This window comes from Pelophylax lessonae (assembly GCF_965119305.1).
Source record: "Pelophylax lessonae genome assembly, chromosome: 7".
Classification (NCBI taxonomy): domain Eukaryota; kingdom Metazoa; phylum Chordata; class Amphibia; order Anura; family Ranidae; genus Pelophylax; species Pelophylax lessonae.
In genome coordinates this window covers 302,122,464-302,147,056 of record NC_138774.1, presented here as the reverse complement: position 1 = coordinate 302,147,056, position 24,593 = coordinate 302,122,464, and the positions used below count along the sequence as shown (strand labels likewise).

The 24,593-nt window shown below is 53.0% G+C and overlaps 1 protein-coding gene across 1 annotated transcript in view; it reads right to left on the bottom strand.

The window, feature by feature from the left end:
- Positions 1-24,593, bottom strand: part of ATRX (ATRX chromatin remodeler) — a gene marked incomplete at its 5' end in the record, with an annotated part of 152,340 nt that overhangs the window by 61,772 nt on the left and 65,975 nt on the right. The window contains 5 exons of the mRNA XM_082264262.1: positions 2,898-3,015; positions 3,428-3,603; positions 3,827-3,964; positions 13,823-14,000; positions 21,185-21,331. Of these exons, the coding sequence (XP_082120388.1) occupies positions 2,898-3,015; positions 3,428-3,603; positions 3,827-3,964; positions 13,823-14,000; positions 21,185-21,331 (757 nt within the window). The remainder of the gene's footprint in view (positions 1-2,897; positions 3,016-3,427; positions 3,604-3,826; positions 3,965-13,822; positions 14,001-21,184; positions 21,332-24,593) is intronic.

Sequence of the window (24,593 nt, the reverse complement as noted above, 5' to 3'; positions counted from 1 at the left end):
AACCCTACACATCACTACCAGAGAACGGGGAAGAGAACCCTACACATCACTACCAGAGAACGGGGAAGAGAACCCTACACATCACTACCAGAGAACGGGGAAGAGAACCTACACATCACTACCAGAGAACGGGGAAGAGAACCCTACACATCACTACCAGAGAACGGGGAAGAGAACCCTACACATCACTACCAGAGAACGGGGAAGAGAACCCTACACATCACTACCAGACAACGGGGAAAAGAACCTACACATCACTACCAGAACACGGGGAAGAGAACCCTACACATCACTACCAGAGAACGGGGAAGAGAACCCTACACATCACTACCGGGGAAGAGAACCCTACACATCACTACCAGAGAACGGGGAAGAGAACCTACACATCACTACCAGAGAATGGGGAAGAGAACCCTACACATCACTACCAGAGAACGGGGAAGAGAACCCTACACATCACTACCAGAGAACGGGGAAGAGAACCCTACACATCACTACCAGAGAACGGGGAAGAGAACCTACACATCACTACCAGAGAACGGGGAAGAGAACCCTACACATCACTACCAGAGAACGGGGAAGAGAACCCTACACATCACTACCAGAGAACGGGGAAGAGAACCCTACACATCACTACCAGACAACGGGGAAAAGAACCCTACACATCACTACCAGAGAACGGGGAAGAGAACCTACACATCACTACCAGAGAATGGGGAAGAGAACCTACACATCACTACCAGAGAACGGGGAAGAGAACCCTACACATCACTACCAGAGAACGGGGAAGAGAACCCTACACATCACTACCAGAGAACGGGGAAGAGAACCTACACATCACTACCAGAGAACGGGGATGAGAACCCTACACATCACTACCAGAGAACGGGGAAGAGAACCTACACATCACTACCAGAGAACGGGGAAGAGAACCCTACACATCACTACCAGAACACGGGGAAGAGAACCCTACACATCACTACCAGAGAACGGGGAAGAGAACCCTACACATCACTACCAGAGAACGGGGAAGAGAACCTACACATCACTACCAGAGAACGGGGAAGAGAACCTACACATCACTACCAGAGAACGGGGAAGAGAACCCTACACATCACTACCAGAGAACGGGGAAGAGAACCCTACACATCACTACCAGAGAACGGGGAAGAGAACCCTACACATCACTACCAGACAACGGGGAAAAGAACCTACACATCACTACCAGAACACGGGGAAGAGAACCCTACACATCACTACCAGAGAACGGGGAAGAGAACCCTACACATCACTACCGGGGGAAGAGAACCCTACACATCACTACCAGAGAACGGGGAAGAGAACCTACACATCACTACCAGAGAATGGGGAAGAGAACCCTACACATCACTACCAGAGAACGGGGAAGAGAACCCTACACATCACTACCAGAGAACGGGGAAGAGAACCTACACATCACTACCAGAGAACGGGGAAGAGAACCTACACATCACTACCAGAGAACGGGGAAGAGAACCCTACACATCACTACCAGAACACGGGGAAGAGAACCCTACACATCACTACCAGACAACGGGGAAGAGAACCCTACACATCACTACCAGACAACGGGGAAGAGAACCTACACATCACTACCAGAGAACGGGGAAGAGAACCCTACACATCACTACCAGACAACGGGGAAAAGAACCCTACACATCACTACCAGAGAACGGGGAAGAGAACCTACACATCACTACCAGAGAACGGGGAAGAGAACCCTACACATCACTACCAGAGAACGGGGAAGAGAACCCTACACATCACTACCAGAGAACGGGGAAGAGAACCCTACACATCACTACCAGAGAACGGGGAAGAGAACCCTACACATCACTACCAGAGAACGGGGAAGAGAACCCTACACATCACTACCAGAGAACGGGGAAGAGAACCTACACATCACTACCAGAGAACGGGGAAGAGAACCCTACACATCACTACCAGAGAACGGGGAAGAGAACCCTACACATCACTACCAGAGAACGGGGAAGAGAACCCTACACATCACTACCAGACAACGGGGAAAAGAACCTACACATCACTACCAGAACACGGGGAAGAGAACCCTACACATCACTACCAGAGAACGGGGAAGAGAACCCTACACATCACTACCGGGGAAGAGAACCCTACACATCACTACCAGAGAACGGGGAAGAGAACCTACACATCACTACCAGAGAATGGGGAAGAGAACCCTACACATCACTACCAGAGAACGGGGAAGAGAACCCTACACATCACTACCAGAGAACGGGGAAGAGAACCCTACACATCACTACCAGAGAACGGGGAAGAGAACCTACACATCACTACCAGAGAACGGGGAAGAGAACCCTACACATCACTACCAGAGAACGGGGAAGAGAACCTACACATCACTACCGGGGAAGAGAACCCCACACATCACTACCAGAGAACGGGGAAGAGAACCCTACACATCACTACCAGAGAACGGGGAAGAGAACCCTACACATCACTACCAGACAACGGGGAAAAGAACCCTACACATCACTACCAGAGAACGGGGAAGAGGACCCTACACATTACTACCAGAGAACGGGGAAGAGAACCTACACATCACTACCAGAGAACGGGGAAGAGAACCTACACATCACTACCAGAGAACGGGGAAGAGAACCCTACACATCACTACCGGGGAAGAGAACCCCACACATCACTACCAGAGAACGGGGAAGAGGATCCTACACATCACAAGGCTCTGTACCCGGGTCCCGTTCTATTCTCGGGGCCGGTCGTACATAATCTTTACGTAAATAACAGAAATGGGGATAAACCGGTCTACACACTTCTGTGTTTCTAATGGTAATCGGACCTCTGCACCAAATACAAACCTGTGATATTATCCAGATAGTACTGATAGAGTTTACACTGTATGGGGGACATCCGCACTGACAGGACGTACTCGTACTTCGGGGGTAAGAACTTCGTCAGAGCCGTGTAATCTCTTCTCTGAAACAGAAAAAAGAAAATCAATCACATGACTGGACCCCAAATCTAGAGAGGGGGCAGGAACCCCCCCAATCTAGAGAGAGGGCAGGAACCCCCCCAATCTAGAGAGATGGCAGGAACCCCCCCAATCTAGAGAGATGGCAGGAACCCCCCCAATCTAGAGAGGGGGCAGGAACCCCCCCCCCCAATCTAGAGAGGTGGCAGGGACCCCCCCAATCTAGAGAGAGGGCAGGAACCCCCCAATCTAGAGAGAGGGCAGGAACCCCCATCACACATTATTCACCCGGATCCCATACAGTTCCCTATGAATAGTATTGATCCGGATCCCATACATTTCCCTATGAATAGTATTGATCCGGATCCCATACATTTCCCCATTCATATTCCGTCCTGATATAACCAGTCTTCTAACCTGCACACATCCAGCTAACATCTCATAGAGAATGTGGGCGCGTTTCTTCATCACCCGCACGTCTACCATGGTGGAGTCAGCGCACTGTCCGTTCTGGATGGGGTTTATAAAACGATTGCGGAATTCCTTAACGGAGCCGAGTAAGTTCTCCTTGATAAAATTCACCATGCAGTGATCTGATGGAAGGAAAAGATGTGTGAGAACAATGACTTGTAGGGTCAGATGTAGTAACGTCTGTACCGGCACCAGGATGTACAGGTGGATCCCCGCTCAGTCCTATTCATGCCGGGGGACACAAGGGGATGCGGGGACACGGGGGATGCGGGGACATGGCGGCTGCGGGGACACATTGCGGCTGCGGGGACACAGGGGATGCGGGGACACTCCGCGCCTACTTACATTCCACCAAGTTGTTCTGCAGAGGGGTCCCGGTCAGGATGATCCTTCTCTTGGTCCGTATAGAATTCATAGCCTTAGAGATAGCGGAGGCCTCATTCTTCAGCACATGGCCTTCATCACACACCACAAAGTCCGGACCTGGAGGACACAATGACAATTCTCCATTATCTCTATGACAAGTGGCTGCAGAATGCTCGGAGTTCTACCTTACAGTCAACTAAATGAAGGTTCACGACCATTTTATATTCCTACAAATAGATTTAAACACAGAAACGGCCTCAAAACTTACAGAACACTTCTGTTCCTTTCAATGCATGGTGGGGGTTGTGCTGCAGTACGGGTAATCACCACTGCTATCGGTGTGTGGGGTGGAAATATAAAAAGGCAAATCGCATGACACAGATCGCTGAGGGCCAAGGACAGGTCTGCAATACATAACTATACAGTCCTGATACAAATATTGTTCTATCACCACCCCGGTGTGAGCGCCATACTGGAGAGCTGAACCTTTCATAACAGCCATGAAAACCCAGAAAGGAAATGCTGCCACCTGCAGGCTGTTTGGTGACATTACATCACTGTGACCATTGTTTACCAGCATTCCTCAGCCTTTTACAAGTGGAGGCTCCCTTTAGAATTCAGCCAAATCTGGAGGCACCCCGGTCAAATAAAAACTAAACGAATGCTTTCATATATCACAGGACCGCCCTCCCTACACACAGACACAATGGCAGGGCCCTTCCTGCACCTAGGCCCCCATCCTGATGGCAGGGCCCTTCCTGCACCTACTAGGCCCCCATCCTGATGGCAGGGCCCTTCCTGCACCTAGGCCCCCATCCTGATGGCAGGGCCCTTCCTGCACCTACTAGGCCCCCACCCTGATGGCAGGGCCCTTCCTGCACCTACTAGGCCCCCATCCTGATGGCAGGGCCCTTCCTGCACCTACTAGGCCCCCATCCTGATGGCAGGGCCCTTCCTGCACCTAGGCCCCCATCCTGATGGCAGGGCCCTTCCTGCACCTACTAGGCCCCCACCCTGATGGCAGGGCCCTTCCTGCACCTACTAGGCCCCCACCCTGATGGCAGGGCCCTTCCTGCACCTACTAGGCCCCCACCCTGATGGCAGGGCCCTTCCTGCACCTACTAGGCCCCCATCCTGATGGCAGGGCCCTTCCTGCACCTACTAGGCCCCCATCCTGATGGCAGGGCCCTTCCTGCACCTACTAGGCCCCCATCCTGATGGCAGGGCCCTTCCTGCACCTACTAGGCCCCCATCCTGATGGCAGGGCCCTTCCTGCACCTACTAGGCCCCCATCCTGATGGCAGGGCCCTTCCTGCACCTACTAGGCCCCCATCCTGATGGCAGGGCCCTTCCTGCACCTACTAGGCCCCCATCCCGATGGCAGGGCCCTTCCTGCACCTAGGCCCCCATCCCGATGGCAGGGCCCTTCCTGCACCTAGGCCCCCATCCTGATGGCAGGGCCCTTCCTGCACCTACTAGGCCCCCATCCTGATGGCAGGGCCCTTCCTGCACCTACTAGGCCCCCACCCTGATGGCAGGGCCCTTCCTGCACCTAGGCTCCCATCCCGATGGCAGGGCCCTTCCTGAACCTAGGCCCCCATCCTGATGGCAGGGCCCTTCCTGCACCTAGGCCCCCATCCTGATGGCAGGGCCCTTCCTGCACCTAGGCCCCCCATCCCGATGGCAGGGCCCTTCCTGCACCTAGGCCCCCATCCTGATGGCAGGGCCCTTCCTGCACCTACTAGGCCCCCATCCTGATGGCAGGGCCCTTCCTGCACCTACTAGGCCCCCATCCTGATGGCAGGGCCCTTCCTGCACCTACTAGGCCCCCATCCTGATGGCAGGGCCCTTCCTGCACCTACTAGGCCCCCACCCTGATGGCAGGGCCCTTCCTGCACCTAGGCTCCCATCCCGATGGCAGGGCCCTTCCTGCACCTAGGCCCCCATCCTGATGGCAGGGCCCTTCCTGCACCTAGGCCCCCATCCTGATAGCAGGGTCCTTCCTGCACCTAGGCCCCCATCCTGATGGCAGGGCCCTTCCTGCACCTAGACCCCCATCCTGATGGCAGGGCCCTTCCTGCGCCTAGGCCCCCATCCTGATGATGGCGGGGCCCTTCCTGCACCTAGGCCCCCATCCTGATGATGGCAAGGCCCTTTCTGCACCTAGGCCTTCCTGAGGGCAGGGCAATCCCTGGAAGACCTGGACTGTAATACTCCTGTGCTCCCATTCTGGGAATTTGTAGAAAGTTCTCTTTGGCAGGAAAGTAAGAGGGGCTGAGCACTCACTGCCTCCCCATTGTGTCGGTCGCCTTCCAGGGCCGCGGTCATTAGGAAGGGTCATGCTGTGCTCCTTATATCCTCACACAGTGTTCCGGAGAAGGGAAGCTTTCTCCTGTTTTATGACGTGTAAAGTAGTAAAAAACAAAGATACTTTGGCCGATGCAGAGTGACCACAGATGATAGACCAGCATTTCTGAAGTCTGCCTGCGGAGGAACCATAAAAATCAAAGCCTGAAACACCCAACTAGGCAAAAATAATGCCCCCCGCCCCTTATTAAAGGAATCAAAGGCGAGTGCAATGAGCTCCGGGTTATTAGTGATTCTGAGAAGAGGGAATTACACAGTGCTAACACAATCCAGCATGGAGAAGGTCAGGCCAGAGGGAGGCGCCGCAACTCACCCACATTACAATCGGCCCATATGGACTAGAAACTTGGAGGAGAGAATTCTTTATGTAGCGAGCCATAAAAATCAGCAAACCTATAAGAATGGACAGCAAATTCACTAGGACACGGCAGGCTGACACCGACCAGAAGGTGAAAAATAGAGGCTGAAGACCAGACTGCAACGTATGTCCCCTCCCAACCCCCGCCTGGGCTCCGTCCCCAGAGGCTAAGATTACCCGTCACACAGAGAAGACTAGCAATAAAGTATTATAGCCGAGTAAAAGTCTGGTTTGACTATCAGTTTTCAATTTGAATGGAGTGGAGGGGCAAGCAGTGTACAAGAGAGGCCAGGAGAGACGCTAGATTGTGGATCCAAGGGTGCAGGGGGGTGTAGAAGACTGCAAACAATGGAGGACAAAAAAAAAAGGAAACGTGCAGGGGGAGGAGGGCCCGGGCCGCAGGGGGCGTCTTTGCTCATCAGACACCAGGGGAGATCCATAAGGGGATGATGTGATAGGACGAGTCATGTAGGACAGAGGTACAATATAGACAGAAATCGCTCTCCAGAAGCGCTTCCTGGTTTCAGCAATTTGGGAATGTTTGAATAAAAATGCATGAGAGCCGATCTGTAAAGGGGATCCGATTAAGTAAAGACCTTTTACACTCACTGCTTTGAGGAGAACATCTTTAAGGAAGTCCCGGCACATTACTGGGTTCTGAGCGCTAGAGGTGTATGGAGAAGAGAGGCCGTCCCGTAGATACAGGGACAGAAGAGAGGCCGCCCCGTAGATACAGGGACAGAAGAGAGGCCGCCCAGTAGATACAGGGGCAGAAGAGAGGCCGCCCCGTAGATACAGGGCGAAAAGAGAGGCCGCCCAGTAGATACAGGGACAGAAAGGAGATCAGAGGGAGTTGGCAGATGAATGGCAGTTGTGGGCTAAGCCGAGCTGACCATTGACATCCCTTGGTGGGGGTTCTCTGGGACAGTCATATCAAAGTCTTGTGGTAAGTTATGATCTATCATCAACATGCAGATGGAACCATAGGCTATGGGGTCCCCACTTCTATTTATACCCGTCATGGGTGGATAGGCAGGATGTTCATGTAACTCGTATCACCAGGTGATAAATCTGTGGGAGATCCCATCCACCAGACACTGAGGAATGGCCGTAGAAATGGATGAGGAATTAGATGAAGCCATTTACACAATTCCAGAAGAAAAAATAAATAAAGAACATATGAGGGTTCCAGTCACCTGATTGACTTGGTGGCCATGGCTGGAATATTAAACAGAGCAGAGCCGGGATGCAGCCCCAAGTGCAACGCTCCGGAGGAGAGTTTATTTGTTCTAAATGAGCAGCAGAATTCTTCTGCCAACACGAACTATGACCAAACCGTTACTGAGAGTTTGCTGAACCAGATCCTAGGCGATGAAAGGTGCGGGGAGAAGTGTGCAGCAAGTGTGTGAGAGGAGCAGATTGAAGATTGGACAGGAACAGGACTAATCCTAAAATGGAGAACCCAAATGTCTGTACATCGGGGGGTTCTACTCTCATCCAGATGATTTCTTTTCTCCTCTGGTTATGTGGCAAAGTCTTCACCAAGGAGTGAGAGGACAATTGTAACAGATCCCCAATACTTGGACCAAGTATTTCTGTCTTAGGTCCCCAGAATCTCCAGTGATGCAGTCCTGGCCTCTCAATTCCCCCCAAACATCAGCCTCCAGCTCGATGAAGGGTAAAACAAATGACACTTTATTCACCAACTCACTTTCAATATATATCCAGGAATTAACATACCTGGCCATCTGGACAGACACAGGTGAATGAGACTGCAACATTATCATAATTAATTCAACAAACAACAAGCCCAAAACATAGCCGAATCCACATTCCTAGAAGTGTGAATATACAACCACCTCTAACAGATGAAAGCAGAAGACATCGGCTCTCAGACAGCCCGTCTTCGCTTTCAAAACACTTTACTATAAATGTCAGTACACATCCCCCCAGCAGACAATAGCTGAATTTGACGTCATTAGCATCTCTTTAGTCTTTCAATGTGTGGAGAAGTCCTCTGCTGGAATATACAGCTTAGGCCTGTAACATTGATCCCAGTCGGAGTCTGTATCTTGGGGTGACATGGACCTGAGTCCAAAGCAACACTACTCCCATTGTCCCCCAGCATATACCCCCACACAGAGGTGCACTCCCCTACAAGCCAGGGCCCATAGTCCGTGGGCAGGAGGCTGGCCTCCACACTCCTCCAGTAGCCCGTGGCGAACGTTCCAGCAAATGGGCGCTCGTCACAACAATGATCTCCAAAAGAGGATAAAGGGCATAAAATGAGAATCATGCGCTGGTCCAGATCCCGAGGATTCATCTCATGGAGAAACTCCTGGGGTGGAAGCTCCCCAGAGTCCCGCCAAGTGAAATACATATTCCATGTCTAATAAGCTTTGCAGGAAGTAAACTTCCTAGCTATAACAATTAGAATCTTAGACTAAGATGACCCCAGCTCAGAACCCAGCCTTCAGAAGCAATTCCGTTCAAAAGAACATGAAGATCTGGCATTGCCCTTGGAGTGTTTGCCAGGAATCTTAGCAGGTTGGCATACCACATCCATCTGGGCCAGTCGGGAACTAGAAGGATTACTGGAATTTCTCCATCCTGTGATGCAAATGAGGAAGACGTTTCAGGTGAGAGGAACCCGAGCACCCACCGCCTCCGCTGGAGGATCCCTGTATCTGGAGACAAACCTGTCAAGGTTGTTCAACTCTGAGGACAAAAGGTTCACACCCGGCGCTCCTCACCTGGAACACTTCTGGGTGTAGGGACAGCTTTCCAGGCAAAAATTTAATCTGCCCCTCTCGCTATGCCACAGTGAGACTTCTGGTTGCTCAGGGACAATTATTGTATCCAACCACCATCCAAATGAATCCTGATCCTCCAGAGGGGTGACCAATGCTGCAGAGAGCCAAATAGTCTGAAGTTGCAAGAGGTTGATGAGGAGATGAAAGTCCTCCAAAGTCACCATTCAGCAGCAAGGTGCTCAGGACTCTTCCCCAGGCCAACAGGCTGCCATGTGTCAAAAAGATCCTCCAGAGGAGAAGGAAAGACTTCCCTGAACCTAGGGCATGATTTCTGGGCCAAGTCAGGGACAGCTTAGACCTCAACATGCTAATAGTTCTGTCCAGAGACAACACAATGTTGCAGAACACTGGAGGGAAACCGAGCCGATGGAACGGCCTTGACAGAGACCATCGGCCATCAGGATAAGTTCTCCTGCAGAAGACTCTGGGACTGCAGAGCTTCAGTCAGAGATCAGAGAGCCTGAGGTTTCTCCTGTGGAAGGAATATTCCGGCCTGAGCCCTGTGCAGGACTAGCCTCAGATACTCCAAATGATGAGGAAGTTCCTGATAGTTGAGGATTTATGAACAGTTATAAGACTCGCCTGACTGAGCATCCACTGACTGCTCCCTCAACTGAAGGTTGCCCAGGTATTCCACAATAAGAATTCTACAAGAATGCAGCAGGGCCAATACTGCTGCAATCACTTATCAAATGCCTGGAGTGCAGTTTAAGAGGCTGAATGAAGGGCAGGGCCACAAAATAGTAGTCAAGGGGGCCCCACAGCAAAATGTAGGAATTGATGATGTACTGAAAAGATGGGGACATGACGGGAAGCCTCCTTGATGTCCCCAGAAACCAAACAAGAGCCGGGCTGTTGAGATGTTGCCCGAAGGCCATGCAGATCAAATGACTCTTGGGAGAAGTTGCACACTTCAGCACAGGACCTCCTCTCCCCTCACCCAGGACCTCCCTCAGCTGTTCTCTCTCCCCCCCCCCCCCGGCCAGGACCTCCCTCAGCTGTTCTCTCCCCCCCCCGCCAGGACCTCCCTCAGCTGTTCTCCTCTCCCCCCCCGGCCAGGACCTACCTCAGCTTCCCCCCCCCCCGGCCAGGACCTCCCTCAGGTCCTCTCCTTACACACACAAGTTTGCATACCTTCCATAAGCACTTGGACTTGGTAATCCTATAAACCTGTGTAGTCATGTGTAAAACTGTCTGTATAAGTGCTTACTAGGCGTGAATGCAACTGGGAGACCTGGACGTAGTGTTGTCAATGTAACTGGGAGACCTGGACGTAGTGTAGTCAATGTAACTGGGAGACCTGGACGTAGTGTAGTCAATGTAACTGGGAGACCTGGACGTAGTGTTGTCAATGTAACTGGGAGACCTGGACGTAGTGTAGTCAATGTAACTGGGAGACCTGGACGTAGTGTTGTCAATGTAACTGGGAGACCTGGACGTAGTGTAGTCAATGTAACTGGGAGACCTGGACGTAGTGTTGTCAATGCAACTGGGAGATCTGGACGTAGTGTTGTCAATGTAACTGGGAGACCTGGACGTGGTGTTGTCAATGTAACTGGGAGACCTGGACGTAGTGTTGTCAATGTAACTGGGAGACCTGGACGTAGTGTTGTCAATGCAACTGGGAGACCTGGATGTAGTGTTGTCAATGTAACTGGGAGACCTGGACGTGGTGTTGTCAATGTAACTGGGAGACCTGGACGTGGTGTTGTCAATGCAACTGGGATATCTGGACGTGGTGTTGTCAATGTAACTGGGAGACCTGGACGTAATGTTGTCAATGCAACTGGGAGACCTGGACGTAGTGTAGTCAATGTAACTGGGAGACCTGGACGTAGTGTTGTCAATGTAACTGGGAGACCTGGACGTAGTGTTGTCAATGTAACTGGGAGACCTGGACGTAGTGTAGTCAACGTAACTGGGAGACCTGGACGTAGTGTAGTCAATGTAACTGGGAGACCTGGACGTAGTGTAGTCAATGTAACTGGGAGACCTGGACATAGTGTTGTCACCCTATAACAGGAAGTAACAAGGACCTCCAATGCAGGATCACCAGGAGTTATTTTACTGTACACGTTAAAGCATACATACAATTTTAGTAATGGAGTTTAGATCTACTGTAAAGCCTGGAGAACATGAAAGGCAGGCGTGAGCACACAGCAGTCATCACCGGATTCCCCCGGTAACTGTCGCCGTGTCCTCGGCTCCAGGTTAAACAAATGACCACAATCCTGATATCCAGCTGATTACAGAGACAGGACTTTCCTATGATCAGAGGGGACGGTACAGGAAGGACGGCTCTGTAGAACGTAAAGCTTCTTTGTAATGTAAAATGTTTCCCGGCAATAAATGTTTTCCTATTTAAAGCTGCAGAGGTGAGCCGGAGCGACACTCCATTTTCCTGGCAGCCGGGTCATTGCCAGCGGTGAGTCACCAGCATAACATCGGCACAGCTGCAGCTCAGCCCTGTCTACTGCCGCCAGAAAATCAACTACTGGAGGATAACATTGTGTGATGTCTGTTCTATGTGACTGCACATAGCAATGGCGGAGGAGAGGGGGGGGGGGTTCTTCTACGGGTCAACCACCTTCCAGGAAACCTTCACATGTTCAGTTCCATCCCCCTAATGATCAGCGGGGGGCAGAATAGAGCAGACATATAAGGAGGGGGGAGGGTGCTACAAGGGACGTAACATATGCTTCTCAGAAATGACAGGACACCGGATCAGATCCTCATTGGAAGGGAGAAATAAATGCTGTAAATATGATAAATGTGTCACCACACACTGCATACAGTGATTGGTCATATGAACTTCCAGACGAAGCCAGCAGGAGGTGCTGGGATGGGGGAGGAGCTCCCCTTATGCTGTTCATAGATGTGGCAATGGGATAGGCCTTCCACTATCATCCACAACAAGTACAAAGCAATCTGTCATGTATGGCTTTCATTTATTTATGGTTTTCAAGATGCCAAAATAGTTCAGGAAATTAATGAAAACCACCCTATAGCAGGAGACGAAGCCTCTCCTGGACTTCTATAGGGGTCACACTTATACATTCTCATTGTAGTGCACTGCTGCCCCTAATGTGATATTAACGCATAGGTATGGACCCACCCCAGACAACATAGTAGCCATTAAACACACTGAGCTACAACTATCCCCCCCCCCCCACATATAATTCAATAGGAGGCCTATAGCATTATAAAACATTCCTCCCACTGACACCAATGATGGGGCAATATTCCTCCCACTGACACCAATGATGGGACACTATTCCTCCCACTGACACCAATGATGGGGCACTATTCCTCCCACTGACACCAATGATGGGGCACTATTCCTCCCACTGACACCAATGATGGGACACTATTCCTCCCACTGACACCAATGATGGGACACTATTCCTCCCACTGACACCAATGATGGGGCACTATTCCTCCCACTGACACCAATGATGGGGCACTATTCCTCCCACTGACACCAATGATGGGGCACTATTCCTCCCACTGACACCAATGATGGGACACTATTCCTCCCACTGACACCAATGATGGGGCAATATTCCTCCCACTGACACCAATGATGGGACACTATTCCTCCCACTGACACCAATGATGGGGCACTATTCCTCCCACTGACACCAATGATGGGGCACTATTCCTCCCACTGACAGCAATGATGGGACACTATTCCTCCCACTGATACCAATGATGGGACACTATTCCTCCCACTGACACCAATGATGGGTCACTATTCCTCCACTGACACCAATGATGGGGCACTATTCCTCCCACTGACACCAATGATGGGGCAATATTCCTCCCACTGACACCAATGATGGGACACTATTCCTCCCACTGACACCAATGATGGGACACTATTCCTCCCACTGACACCAATGATGGGACACTATTCCTCCCACTGACACCAATGATGGGCACCATTCCTCCCACTGACACCAAAGATAAGGGCATTGTTAATCCCCACTGACATCAGGACCTTTTCTAATCCCAATGGCCACAGTCCGGCGCTTTTAAGTCTGAAGGACAGTAGACTGGCCCTTTGTTTAGGTTTGGAGACCCCTGACCTAGAATAGGTTAAAGCCAGGGAAATAATTGGATTAGTTTTGGAGTGTGTTGGAAAGGGTTAAGGTTCAGTTTTTTACTGCTCTGTCTTCATGGGGTTCTGCCTCTGTGGTGGATCTGAGAGTCTGGAAACGGTAGAAATTTCTCCCATGGGGACACAGAGTACATTTACGGTTTTTGGTATAGTGGGAGAAGCTTAGAAGACCTGGGAGATTTGTATCTCCTTTATGACCCCCCCCCCCCTCTTTTACCCTTTTTTTCTTTGGTGTCACTAAGTGAGGGAAAATCTTTACAAGGAGTCACAGAGAGAAACAGAGGGTCCAGACTGGCACAGAGTGTGCGGTACATTACCGGGGTCCACCAGGGTCTTCTGGTACATTTCCTTCAGCTTTTTACTCTTCACATTCCGCCCTTGGGTCAGATTTCTGTACATTTCATAACCGATAATTAGAATGCCTCCATCATCATGCCAGCGCTGCATCATATATGCTCGTTCCTGAGGGCGCTTCACAGTCGCAAGTTCTATAACCTGATTGGAGGAGAAAACGGAATTTTTGTAAAATCTTACCTGTAAAATTCCTTTCTCTGAGTCCTCCGACAGTCGCCGCCTCCTCTAAGTCATCACTGTTGGGTATTGACTTCCCATCCGCAGGAGTAGCTAGGCATATAGACTTAGTCCAAAGACAAAAGGCATTAGCATATACACACCCATGGGGGCTGTCCCATCTGGTCAATACCCCCCCTGCATAACCACTCCCAACTCAGTTTGGTAGCATAGCAGTAGGTAATAAGAACCCCAAAAGAGGGGCGGGGGCGGCGACTGTCGGAGGACTCCGAGAAAGGAATTTTACAGGTTAGATTTTACAAAAATTCCGTTTTCTCTTACGTCCTCCGACAGTCGCCGCCTCCTCTAAGTCCTCACTGATGGGATGTCCCAAAGCAGTATAGACATGAGGGGTGGGAGACGCAACCGTAGAAAAGGCAACGCAGTACCCACATCAGAGAAAGGAACCTTACATGCACAGTAAGAGAACCAACTGGGCAACAGAAAAAAACAATGCTCAACAGGAGCAACAGCCCAGGAAAGCAAATACCAACAGCCAGGGACCCAGAAAAAAACACAAGGGTCCATCATGGCACTGCCGCACTGAGAACCTTGCGGCCAAAGGAGGCATCAGCTGATGCCAAAACATCTACTTTGTAGAATTTGGAAAAAGTGTGCACCAACGACCAAGTCGCAGCCTTGCACACCTGGGCCACCGAGGCCCGATTCCAATAGGCCCAGGACGCACTCAAAGACCTGGTGGAATGCGCCTTAACAGGGAAGGGTGGAACCCGTTCCTTCAAGGCGTAAGCCTGTTCAATGGTCTGTCTGATCCATTTGGCAATAGTTGCTGCAGATGCAGCCATGCCCTTCCGAGGTCCCTCGGGAAGGACAAAGAGAATCAGTCTTCCGAAAGGACTTCGCAGATGACAGGTAAACCCTGATCGCCCTGACAACATCCAAGGAGTACAAAGCAATCTCCTTAGGATGCTTAGGCTTCGTACAAAGCGAAGGCAGGACAATGTCCTCATTAAGGTGGAACTCAGAGACCACCTTAGGAAGAAAGGAGGGATGCGGACACAAGACCACCTTATCCCGGTGAATCACCAAGTACGGAGAACGGCAAGATAACGCTGCCAGTTCCGACACCCTGCGAGCCGAAGTGATCGCCACCAAAAAGGCAACCTTCTTAGACAGCAGAGGCAACGATATTTCCCGAATGTTTTCAAAGGGAGCACGCTGTAAGACGGACAGAATTAAGTTCAAGTCCCATGGAGATAAGAGCTCCTTCCTGGGAGGAGCCAAATGTTGCACACCTTGAATGAAGGTGCGAACCAGGGAATGAGACGCCACAGGGCGTTGAAAAAGAATAGCCAGTGCAGACACCTGGCCTTTGATCGTGGCCAGCGCCAGGCGCTGGTCCACTCCAGACTGGAGGAAGGCCAACACTCTGGACACCGAGTACGAGCGAGGAAAGAACCCCCTGGACTCACACCAGGCGAAATAAGCTTTCCAGGTACGGTAATAGATTTTACCGGAGGAGGAGGTCTTTCTAGCCTTAACAAGGGTAGGGATGACCTCAGAATAGAGACCCCTGTCCTTCAGGACCTGGGTCTCAACAGCCAGGCCGTTAAAGCCAGCGACCGTAAAGCAGGATGGAAGATTGGTCCCTGAGACAGGAGATCTTGCCGCAGAGGCAGACGCCACAGAGGCGCCACTGCCAGGTGAACAACGTCAGCGTACCAGGACCGGCATGGCCAGTCCGGAGCCACCAGAATCCCCAGGTGCGGTTTCGAGACCAATCAGCGGAGGAACCGGGATAGCAACTGAATCGGGGGAAAGGCATACATCAGACGATATTGATGCCAAGGGGCCACCAACGCATCCGAAGCGTCCGCCAACAGATCGCGCGTTCTTGCCACGAACCTTTCCACCTTTAGATTTAGCTGGGATGCGAACAGATCCACATCCGGGGATCCCCACCTCGCACACAGCATTTGAAAGACCTCCGGGTGTAGGGACCATTCCCCCTGGTCCAGGGTCTGGCGGCTCAGATAGTCGGCCTGCCAATTCTCCACACCCGGAATGTGAACTGCCGAGATCGCCGGGAGATGAGCCTCGGCCCAAGACAGAATGTCGGTCACCTCTCGGGCCGCCCGAGCACTCCTGGTGCCCCCTTGGTGGTTGATGTAAGCCACCGCGGTAGCATTGTCCATCTGTACCCGAACAGGACGGCCCCGAAGACGGCCCGACCACTGGAAGAGACAGAGTTTTATCGCTCGCAGTTCCAGCACATTTATCGGGAGGGAGGATTCTTCAACCAAGTGCCCTGGGCAGACAGGTTGCCCAGAACTCCACCCCAGCCCGACAGGCTGGCATCCGTGGTAATCACCGTCCACATCAACGGACGGAAGGACTTGCCGTCTGCCACCGACGGGGACTGTAGCCACCACAGAAGAGCCAATCTGGTCTGACGACTCAAGGAGACACACAGATCCAGGGACTGAGGCAGTCTGTTCCACTTGGCCAGGATCTCCGCTTGAAAAGCCCACGTGTGAAACTGAGCAAAGGGTATCGCCTCGAAGGCCGATACCATCAACCCCAGGCCCCGCATACAGGTCCTGAGTGACGAGGACGGGCTGTCCCTGAGGGACCTGATCTCGTCCCGCAAAGTCCGGAGCTTGTCCTCCGGCAAGAACACCTTTGCCTGAGCAGAGTCCAGAATCATTCCAAGGTAGGGAAGACGAAGCGATGGAGACAACGTTGATTTCTGAACGTTGATGGTCCATCCGAACTCCTGGAGCGCCTGTACCGTGGTGGACAGATCGCGCACAAGGTCCTGGCTGGCACGTGATCTCAGAAGTAGATCGTCCAGGTAACCCAAGACCGCAATGCCCTGAGCCCTCAGCAGGCCCAGAACTGGCGCCAACACTTTGGTAAACACCCTTGGTGCCGAAGCGAGACCAAAAGGTAACGCCACAAATTGGTAGTGGTCCTCTGCGATAGCAAACCGAAGGTACCGCTGATGACCCTCGAAAATGGGGATGTGCAGGTACGCGTCCTGCAGATCTATTGAGGCCAGGAAATCCCCCCGGACTCAAGGAGGCCACCACCGAACGGAGAGACTCCATACGTAACTTCCGAACACGCACAAAGCGGTTCAGCGCTTTCAGGTCCAGAATAGGACGCACTTTGCCCTCCTTTCTGGGCACAGTGTACAGATTGGAATAAAACCCCCGAAACCTGTCCCGATGAGGCACCGGGACAATCACTCCCTGAGCAAGCAGGTCCTGCACCGCTTGATGCAAGTCCTGTAGACGCCCCGGAAGCAGATGAAGATTGGAGGGAAAAAAATCTGTCCGCCGGCCGGGAAACAATTCGATCTTGTATCCCGATCGAACGATTTCCAGAACCCCCCCTGTCCGATATCCACAGCAACCAAGGTTGGAGGAAACCGCGCAAACACCCCCCCCCACCCCTGAAACGGGTGAGGGCGCCCCTTCAGGCAGAGGCGGATTGACCCGCCGTGCCAGCATTGCCGGACTTCTGCTTACCCGCCCAGGGCTTCTTCTGACTGCCTTGGGCCTTGAAGGGCTTGCCCTTGGATTGGTTCCGAAAGGCATGAAAGGACCCCTGATTGGATCTAGGCGCAGAACTCCGCTTGCCTCGAAAAGACTTGTTCTTCGGGTTCTGGGGCAGCATAGTGCTCTTGCCCCCCGTGACACCTTTCACCAGGGTATCCAACGCCTCGCCAAAAAGGCGAGAGCCAGCATAGGGAAAATCAGCAACTGTTTTCCGTGAGAACTGGTCAGCCGACCAGCTCTTCAGCCATATCAGTCGCCGGTTAAGCACCGCAACACTAAGGGGGGCTCATTCAAGGCTGCATCACACAAATACATGACTCCTTGGTGGATCTGATCCACCATTTCCAGCCGGGCAGGCGGAACACCATCAGACACGAGATTGCGCCTAAGCATCTTAGTCCAATCAGCCACCGCCTGAGCCACCAGAACGGACGCGAAAACGGGCTTGAGCAACGAACCCGACACCGTACAGGAATGGCGAGCTAGAGACTCCAACCGCCGGTCTGTGGGATCCCGGAAAACCAGGGTATCCTCAGTAGGAACCAAGGTAGCCTTGTTCAGCACGGCCACAGTGCGATCTACCTGTGGAGGCACACACCATCGTGATTCCGTAGACGGCGCAAAAGGATAAAGCAATTTGAACCGACTAGGCACCAGGAATGGACGTTTTAACGTGCGCCACATTTCATTAACAGTGTAATGAAACTCAGCTGGGCAGGGAAAAATCTGCACCGACTTGCGGGTCCTGTGCGTCCCAAAGGAGGACACAACGCCCAGAGGACAGGGCTCAAAAAGAGGACAACGCCCAGAGGACAGGGCTCAAAAGGAGGACACAACGCCCAGAGGACAGGGCTCATCCTCTAGATGTAAGGTTTCCTTAACAGAAACAATTAACTCATCCATGGTCACTCGTTCAGGTGACCCCGGGGAGGAGGTATCAACCCCCTCCATCTCAGCCTCCCCCTCAGACCCCGGGGGGTCCAAGGATGAGCGGGACCCTGAAAAGGGCACGCTTGCAGCAGCAGCCATATCCCCATCTGAATCAGAAGAGAGAGACAATCTGGGCCTCTTTTTTGCAGCACGTTCAGACATCAGCATTTCCATATTAGACACTAAAGTCGCCACCACAGCAGCCAAATCGGGTCGCAGCGGGGCCACAGGAGAACTGGGGACCCCCACTAAAGCTGGGGGGAACTTGCTTTCCTGAGAATCCATTGCTCAAGTTATCAGAAACAGTGCAATAAAATGTGTACTGTCCCTTTTAAAATCTCTGCGGTAAGCGCAGCCCACCGCTACAGCTACAGTGACAAAAGACCCCAACAGGAGAAGAGAAACTGAGCCAGAAGCGATAATACAGAGGAAAATTGAGAGCGATAACCTGCAGAGCCCGCAGAGAGTTGCTACAGATGTCCTGCTGCTGATGGAAAGGAAGTGCTGCTGAAGTAGGCTGGACTATAGACTGCCAGCCTCGGGGAAAATGGCTGCCCCGTAGGAATGCATTGGAGGCTACGCCAAAATGGCCGCCGAACATGCGGTCGGACCGATCGTTCCACCTCCCACAAAATGGCGGCAGATGGCGCCAAAATAGCATGCAGCATCGCCCCAGAGGAGCTACACATGCCTGCCCATAGTCAAGATGGCGGACAGCGCGAAATACACCGCTGCGGGTGCCACACAAGCAAAACGTCTGCACCCACAACAATGCACCGAAGTGACACGGGGAAAGGGACCCCCAGACAACATGCAGTATCTGCACAAGCGATCCCCGCAGGGATCGCACAGGGAGTCACACAGGCACAGACATGGGGAACACACAGCAACACAGACTGCCACCCTAGACAGAGGCCCCACACAGAAAAGTACTTACCTGTACCAGATGGCGTGGGGAGCCTCCATGCACGGAAAACCGCTGTCCTCACCTGACGGAGTGCCGTGAGCCAGGGACATGACACTGCAGCGCAGACGAGTCCTGTGAGGTAGCCACCTCACGGCTGCATCCCTGCAGCGAACAGGGATGGGTCGTTCGTAATGCCAGGGCGAACCATAGCTGAACGCTCGATGGCGGGCTGGGGGTCCATCTGACCCTGTTGCCCTGGAGAACCAGGGCAGTCAGTCCGAATCCCAGCACCGCATGATCCATCTTCATCCGAAGAGAAGACTAAACACTAGAAGCTCACAAAATAAACAGCTAGTAAAGTAAAAGAAAAAACTGACATTTTAAAAGAAAATCAAATAAAAGATTAGGAAGGCTGAGACTGAAGCCCCAGCACAAGGTAAGCCTGACTACTCCTGACGCTAGGCAGAGACAAACTGAGTTGGGAGTGGTGATGCAGGGGGGGGTATTGACCGGATGGGACAGCCCCCATGGGTGTGTATATGCTAATGCCTTTTGTCTTTGGACTAAGGCAGGCCATAGACGATTCGAATTACGTACGATTTATCATTCGATAAACGAAAGCGGCACTCGTGCACATCATCGAGTGTACCATCAATGTGAGCCGAAAATCGTACGACAAAACACTATTTTTTGTGCCTTTTAACCCCATCTCTACCGGACACACTCCCTACTGTTCTGTGTTTTGTTAGGCGAAATCATACAACTCCCCCACTAATGATACGAAATTCGGCCGATTTTCGCAAAAAAACCCAACATGTTGGATATGTGAATTTTTGCTGTCGTACGAAAATCGAACGTTTTACATACCACACCAACGATACGAAAATCGTTCGATAACACTGCCATTTACGATTTTTGAACGAAATTCGAATCGTCTATGGCCTGCCTAAGTCTATATGCCTAGCTACTCCTGCGGATGGGAAGTCAATACCCAACAGTGATGACTTAGAGGAGGCGGCGACTGTCTGAGGACGTAAGAGAAACCCTCATTTACCAGGGCCATCCAATCAGTTGGGAAGAAACCATCTGTGTCCTACACCTTAGCTGATTGGGCCCTCACTGGGTGATTTACTGGCTAACAGTCCAAAAACTAAAACCTGACCCACATTAATAGGAACCTTTACAGACACTTTATTGCCAAAAGTATGAGACCCCCCCCCACTACAATGAAGGGTCCTGGAGACCCTCCATTACACAAAGACATTGGAGACAATTGTGATCTTCCAGCATTGTGGTAACCATTTGGTGAAGACCCTCTTCTGTTCCAGCATGACTGTGCCCCCACCCCCCCTTCCGTGTACAAAGCATGACTGTGCCCCCACCCCCCTTCCGTGTACAAAGCATGACTGTGCCCCCACCCCCCTTCCGTGTACAAAGCATGAGTGTGCCGTCCCCCTTCCCGTGAATAAAGCATGACTGTGCCCCCGCCCCCCTTCAGAGTACAAAGCAAGACTGTGCCCCCACCCCCCTTCCGTGTACAAAGCATGACTGTGCCCCCACCCCCTTCCGTGTACAAAGCATGACTGTGACCCTCACCCTCCAGTGTACAAAGCATGACTGTGCCCCCCCCCCTCCCGTGTACTCCATATTAATGGCCATAGTTCTGGAATTGAATGTCTAATGAGATCTTCTAGGTGGGATGATCACAGATTTCTCATCTAAGGTATGAAGTCAGGGGGGTGACAAACCTCCAGCTTCTCCTCGTCCTCTAGGCCATCTTGCCATTTGTCGAATTCATTCACCCAATTGAGAACGGTATTCAATGGACAGACCACGAGAGCCGTGCTAAAACCCAGCTTGTCGTTCAGAATGACGGCGTGAAGAAAAGACACCACCTGGGAAGGAAACATTCATATAATGGATTACATGACATTCAGTCACATGACCAACCTCCTAACATCCAATCAATCAGCTTTTAATGTTGCGATCGATAAGACGCTCTAAATCTGCTGCTCTGGTCGCCCACAATTTATCTCAACCAATCAGGATTAAAAGCAACATTCAAATTGGAAGACCATCACACACATACAGTATCCTCTGAAAATAGAGTTTCTGTACCTCGAGACCGCGCCCCCCCCCCGATGGGTACACCCCGAGGGCACCCCCCTGACGGCTACGCCCCGAGGCTGCCCCCAACTGTCGGGTACGCCCCGAGGCTGCCCCCAACTGTCGGATAGGCCCAAGGCTGCCCCCATTGACGGGTACGCCCCGAGGCCACCCCCCACTGGCGGGTACGCCCCGAGGCCGCCCCCCACTGGCGGGTACGCCCCGAGGCCGCCCCCCACTGGCGGGTACGCCCCGAGGCCGCCCCCATTGACGGCTACGCCCCGAGGCCGCCCCCATTGACGGCTACGCCCCGAGGCCGCCCCCATTGACGGCTACGCCCCGAGGCCGCCCCCATTGACGGCTACGCCCCGAGGCCGCCCCCATTGACGGCTACGCCCCGAGGCCGCCCCCATTGACGGCTACGCCCCGAGGCCGCCCCCATTGACGGCTACGTCCCGAGGCTGCCCCCCACTGGCGGGTACGCCCCGAGGCAGCCCCCCACTGGCGGGTATGCCCCGAGGCAGCCCCCCACTGGCGGGTACGCCCCGAGGCAGCCCCCATTGACTGGTACGCCCCGAGGCAGCCCCCCACTGGCGGGTACGCCCCGAGGCCGGCCCCATTGACGGGTACGCCCCGAGGCCGCCCTCATTGACCGGTATGCCCCGAGGCTGCCCCCATTGATGGGTACGCCCCGAGGCTGCCCCCAACTGGCGGGTACGCCCCGAGGCTGCCCCCATTGACGGGTACGCCCCAAGGCCGCCCCCCACTGGCGGGTACGCCCCGAGGCAGCCCCCCACTGGCGGGTACGCCCCGAGGCTGCCCCCCACTGGCGGGTACGCCCCGAGGCTGCCCCCCACTGGCGGGTACGCCCCGAGGCTGCCCCCATTGACGGGTACGCCCCGAGGCCGCCCCCATTGACGGGTACGCCCCCCCAGGCTGCCCCATTGATAATTATCCCCCCTTTGTGGGTTTTTTGTTTTCTCTGATAGGGATTGGAGACGTTACACAAGTGAGGTGTATAGAGAAATCCTCCCTACTCTTTTCTTATAGTGGGAACTCCTCCACTGATCAGCGCTGCTGACCGAACATTTTCCAACATTCCTATTGGTCAATCACCATCAATAGCCAAAGATGGATCGGAATTTGGCCATTTCCTGCTGAACTGGATGACATCCGAACCATCTATGGCCGACCTTCATACACAAATAGTAATTTCTGAGCTTGCCTGGCTGGATCCCCCCCAAAGGTCCGGTCCTATGATATGTTCCTAGCAGAAGGGAGCACCGAGAGAGTCCTGACTATTGTACTACAGAGCTCTCCCCCTTCACCAATCTCCATAGTATATGGGGGGGGGGGGGGTTGTAGGCTAACTATGGAGCTCTCAGGATTCTGGCGTTTTATCTACTTGCAGTATTTATGAGGGATGGAAATTGGTGAAATGTGCCGCCATGGCAGAGATGTATTGAATGCGTCCGTTTACGATGCCCATCAAACAAGGAGGCATCCCATTGGCTCACAGTTTTCCTTTAATGATCTAAATTAAGAAACTAAACCGCAAACTAAATTTAAAAATAAACCTTCCAAATTCCTTTCCCATTACCGAGTGGCTCAGGACAAATGAAACGGCGCACAAGATTTAACTCGTTATCCATGGACTGGAAATGTGATAAACGGCGAGCGAACGCTGGAATATTATTCCAGGGATAATCTAATTGTTATGACTATCCTTGTCTGTAAATACACCCCTGGGGAAGAACCAATTACTAGAAAGGCTGGAGATCAAACTGCTGGCTTCCAGACTAAAGTAAATACGCAGATTAGACAAACCCCGAACCCAGCCTGTGTACCGCGTCCAAGTGTACATGTGACCCCACAGAGAAGTCCCAGGGGGTGTGCGGAACATGTGACCCCACAGACAAGTCCCAGGGGGTGCGGAACATGTGACCCCACAGACAAGTCCCGGGGGGTGTGCGGAACATGTGACCCCACAGACAAGTCCCGGGGGGTGTGCGGAACATGTGACCCCACAGAGAAGTCCCAGGGGGTGCGGAACATGTGACCCCACAGACAAGTCCCAGGGGGTGCGGAACATGTGACCCCACGGACAAGTCCCAGGGGGTGTGCGGAACATGTGACCCCACAGACAAGTCCCAGGGGGTGTGCGGAACATGTGACCCCACAGACAAGTCCCAGGGGGTGTGCGGAACATGTGACCCCACAGACAAGTCCCAGGGGGTGCGGAACATGTGACCCCACAGACAAGTCCCGGGGGGTGTGCGGAACATGTGACCCCACAGAGAAGTCCCAGGGGGTGCGGAACATGTGACCCCACAGACAAGTCCCAGGGGGTGCGGAACATGTGACCCCACGGACAAGTCCCAGGGGGTGTGCGGAACATGTGACCCCACAGACAAGTCCCAGGGGGTGTGCGGAACATGTGACCCCACAGACAAGTCCCAGGGGGTGTGCGGAACATGTGACCCCACAGACAAGTCCCAGGGGGTGCGGAACATGTGACCCCACGGACAAGTCCCGGGGGGTGCGGAACATGTGACCCCACGGACAAGTCCCAGGGGGTGTGCGGAACATGTGACCCCACGGACAAGTCCCGGGGGGTGTGCGGAACATGTGACCCCACAGAGAAGTCCCAGGGGGTGTGCGGAACATGTGACCCCACAGACAAGTCCCAGGGGGTGTGCGGAACATGTGACCCCACAGACAAGTCCCAGGGGGTGTGCGGAACATGTGACCCCACAGACAAGTCCCGGGGGGTGCGGAACATGTGACCCCACAGACAAGTCCCGGGGGGTGCGGAACATGTGACCCCACAGACAAGTCCCGGGGGGTGTGCGGAACATGTGACCCCACAGAGAAGTCCCGGGGGGTGCGGAACATGTGACCCCACAGACAAGTCCCAGGGGGTGTGCGGAACATGTGACCCCACAGACAAGTCCCAGGGGGTGTGCGGAACATGTGACCCCACAGACAAGTCCCAGGGGGTGCGGAACATGTGACCCCACAGACAAGTCCCAGGGGGTGTGCAGAACATGT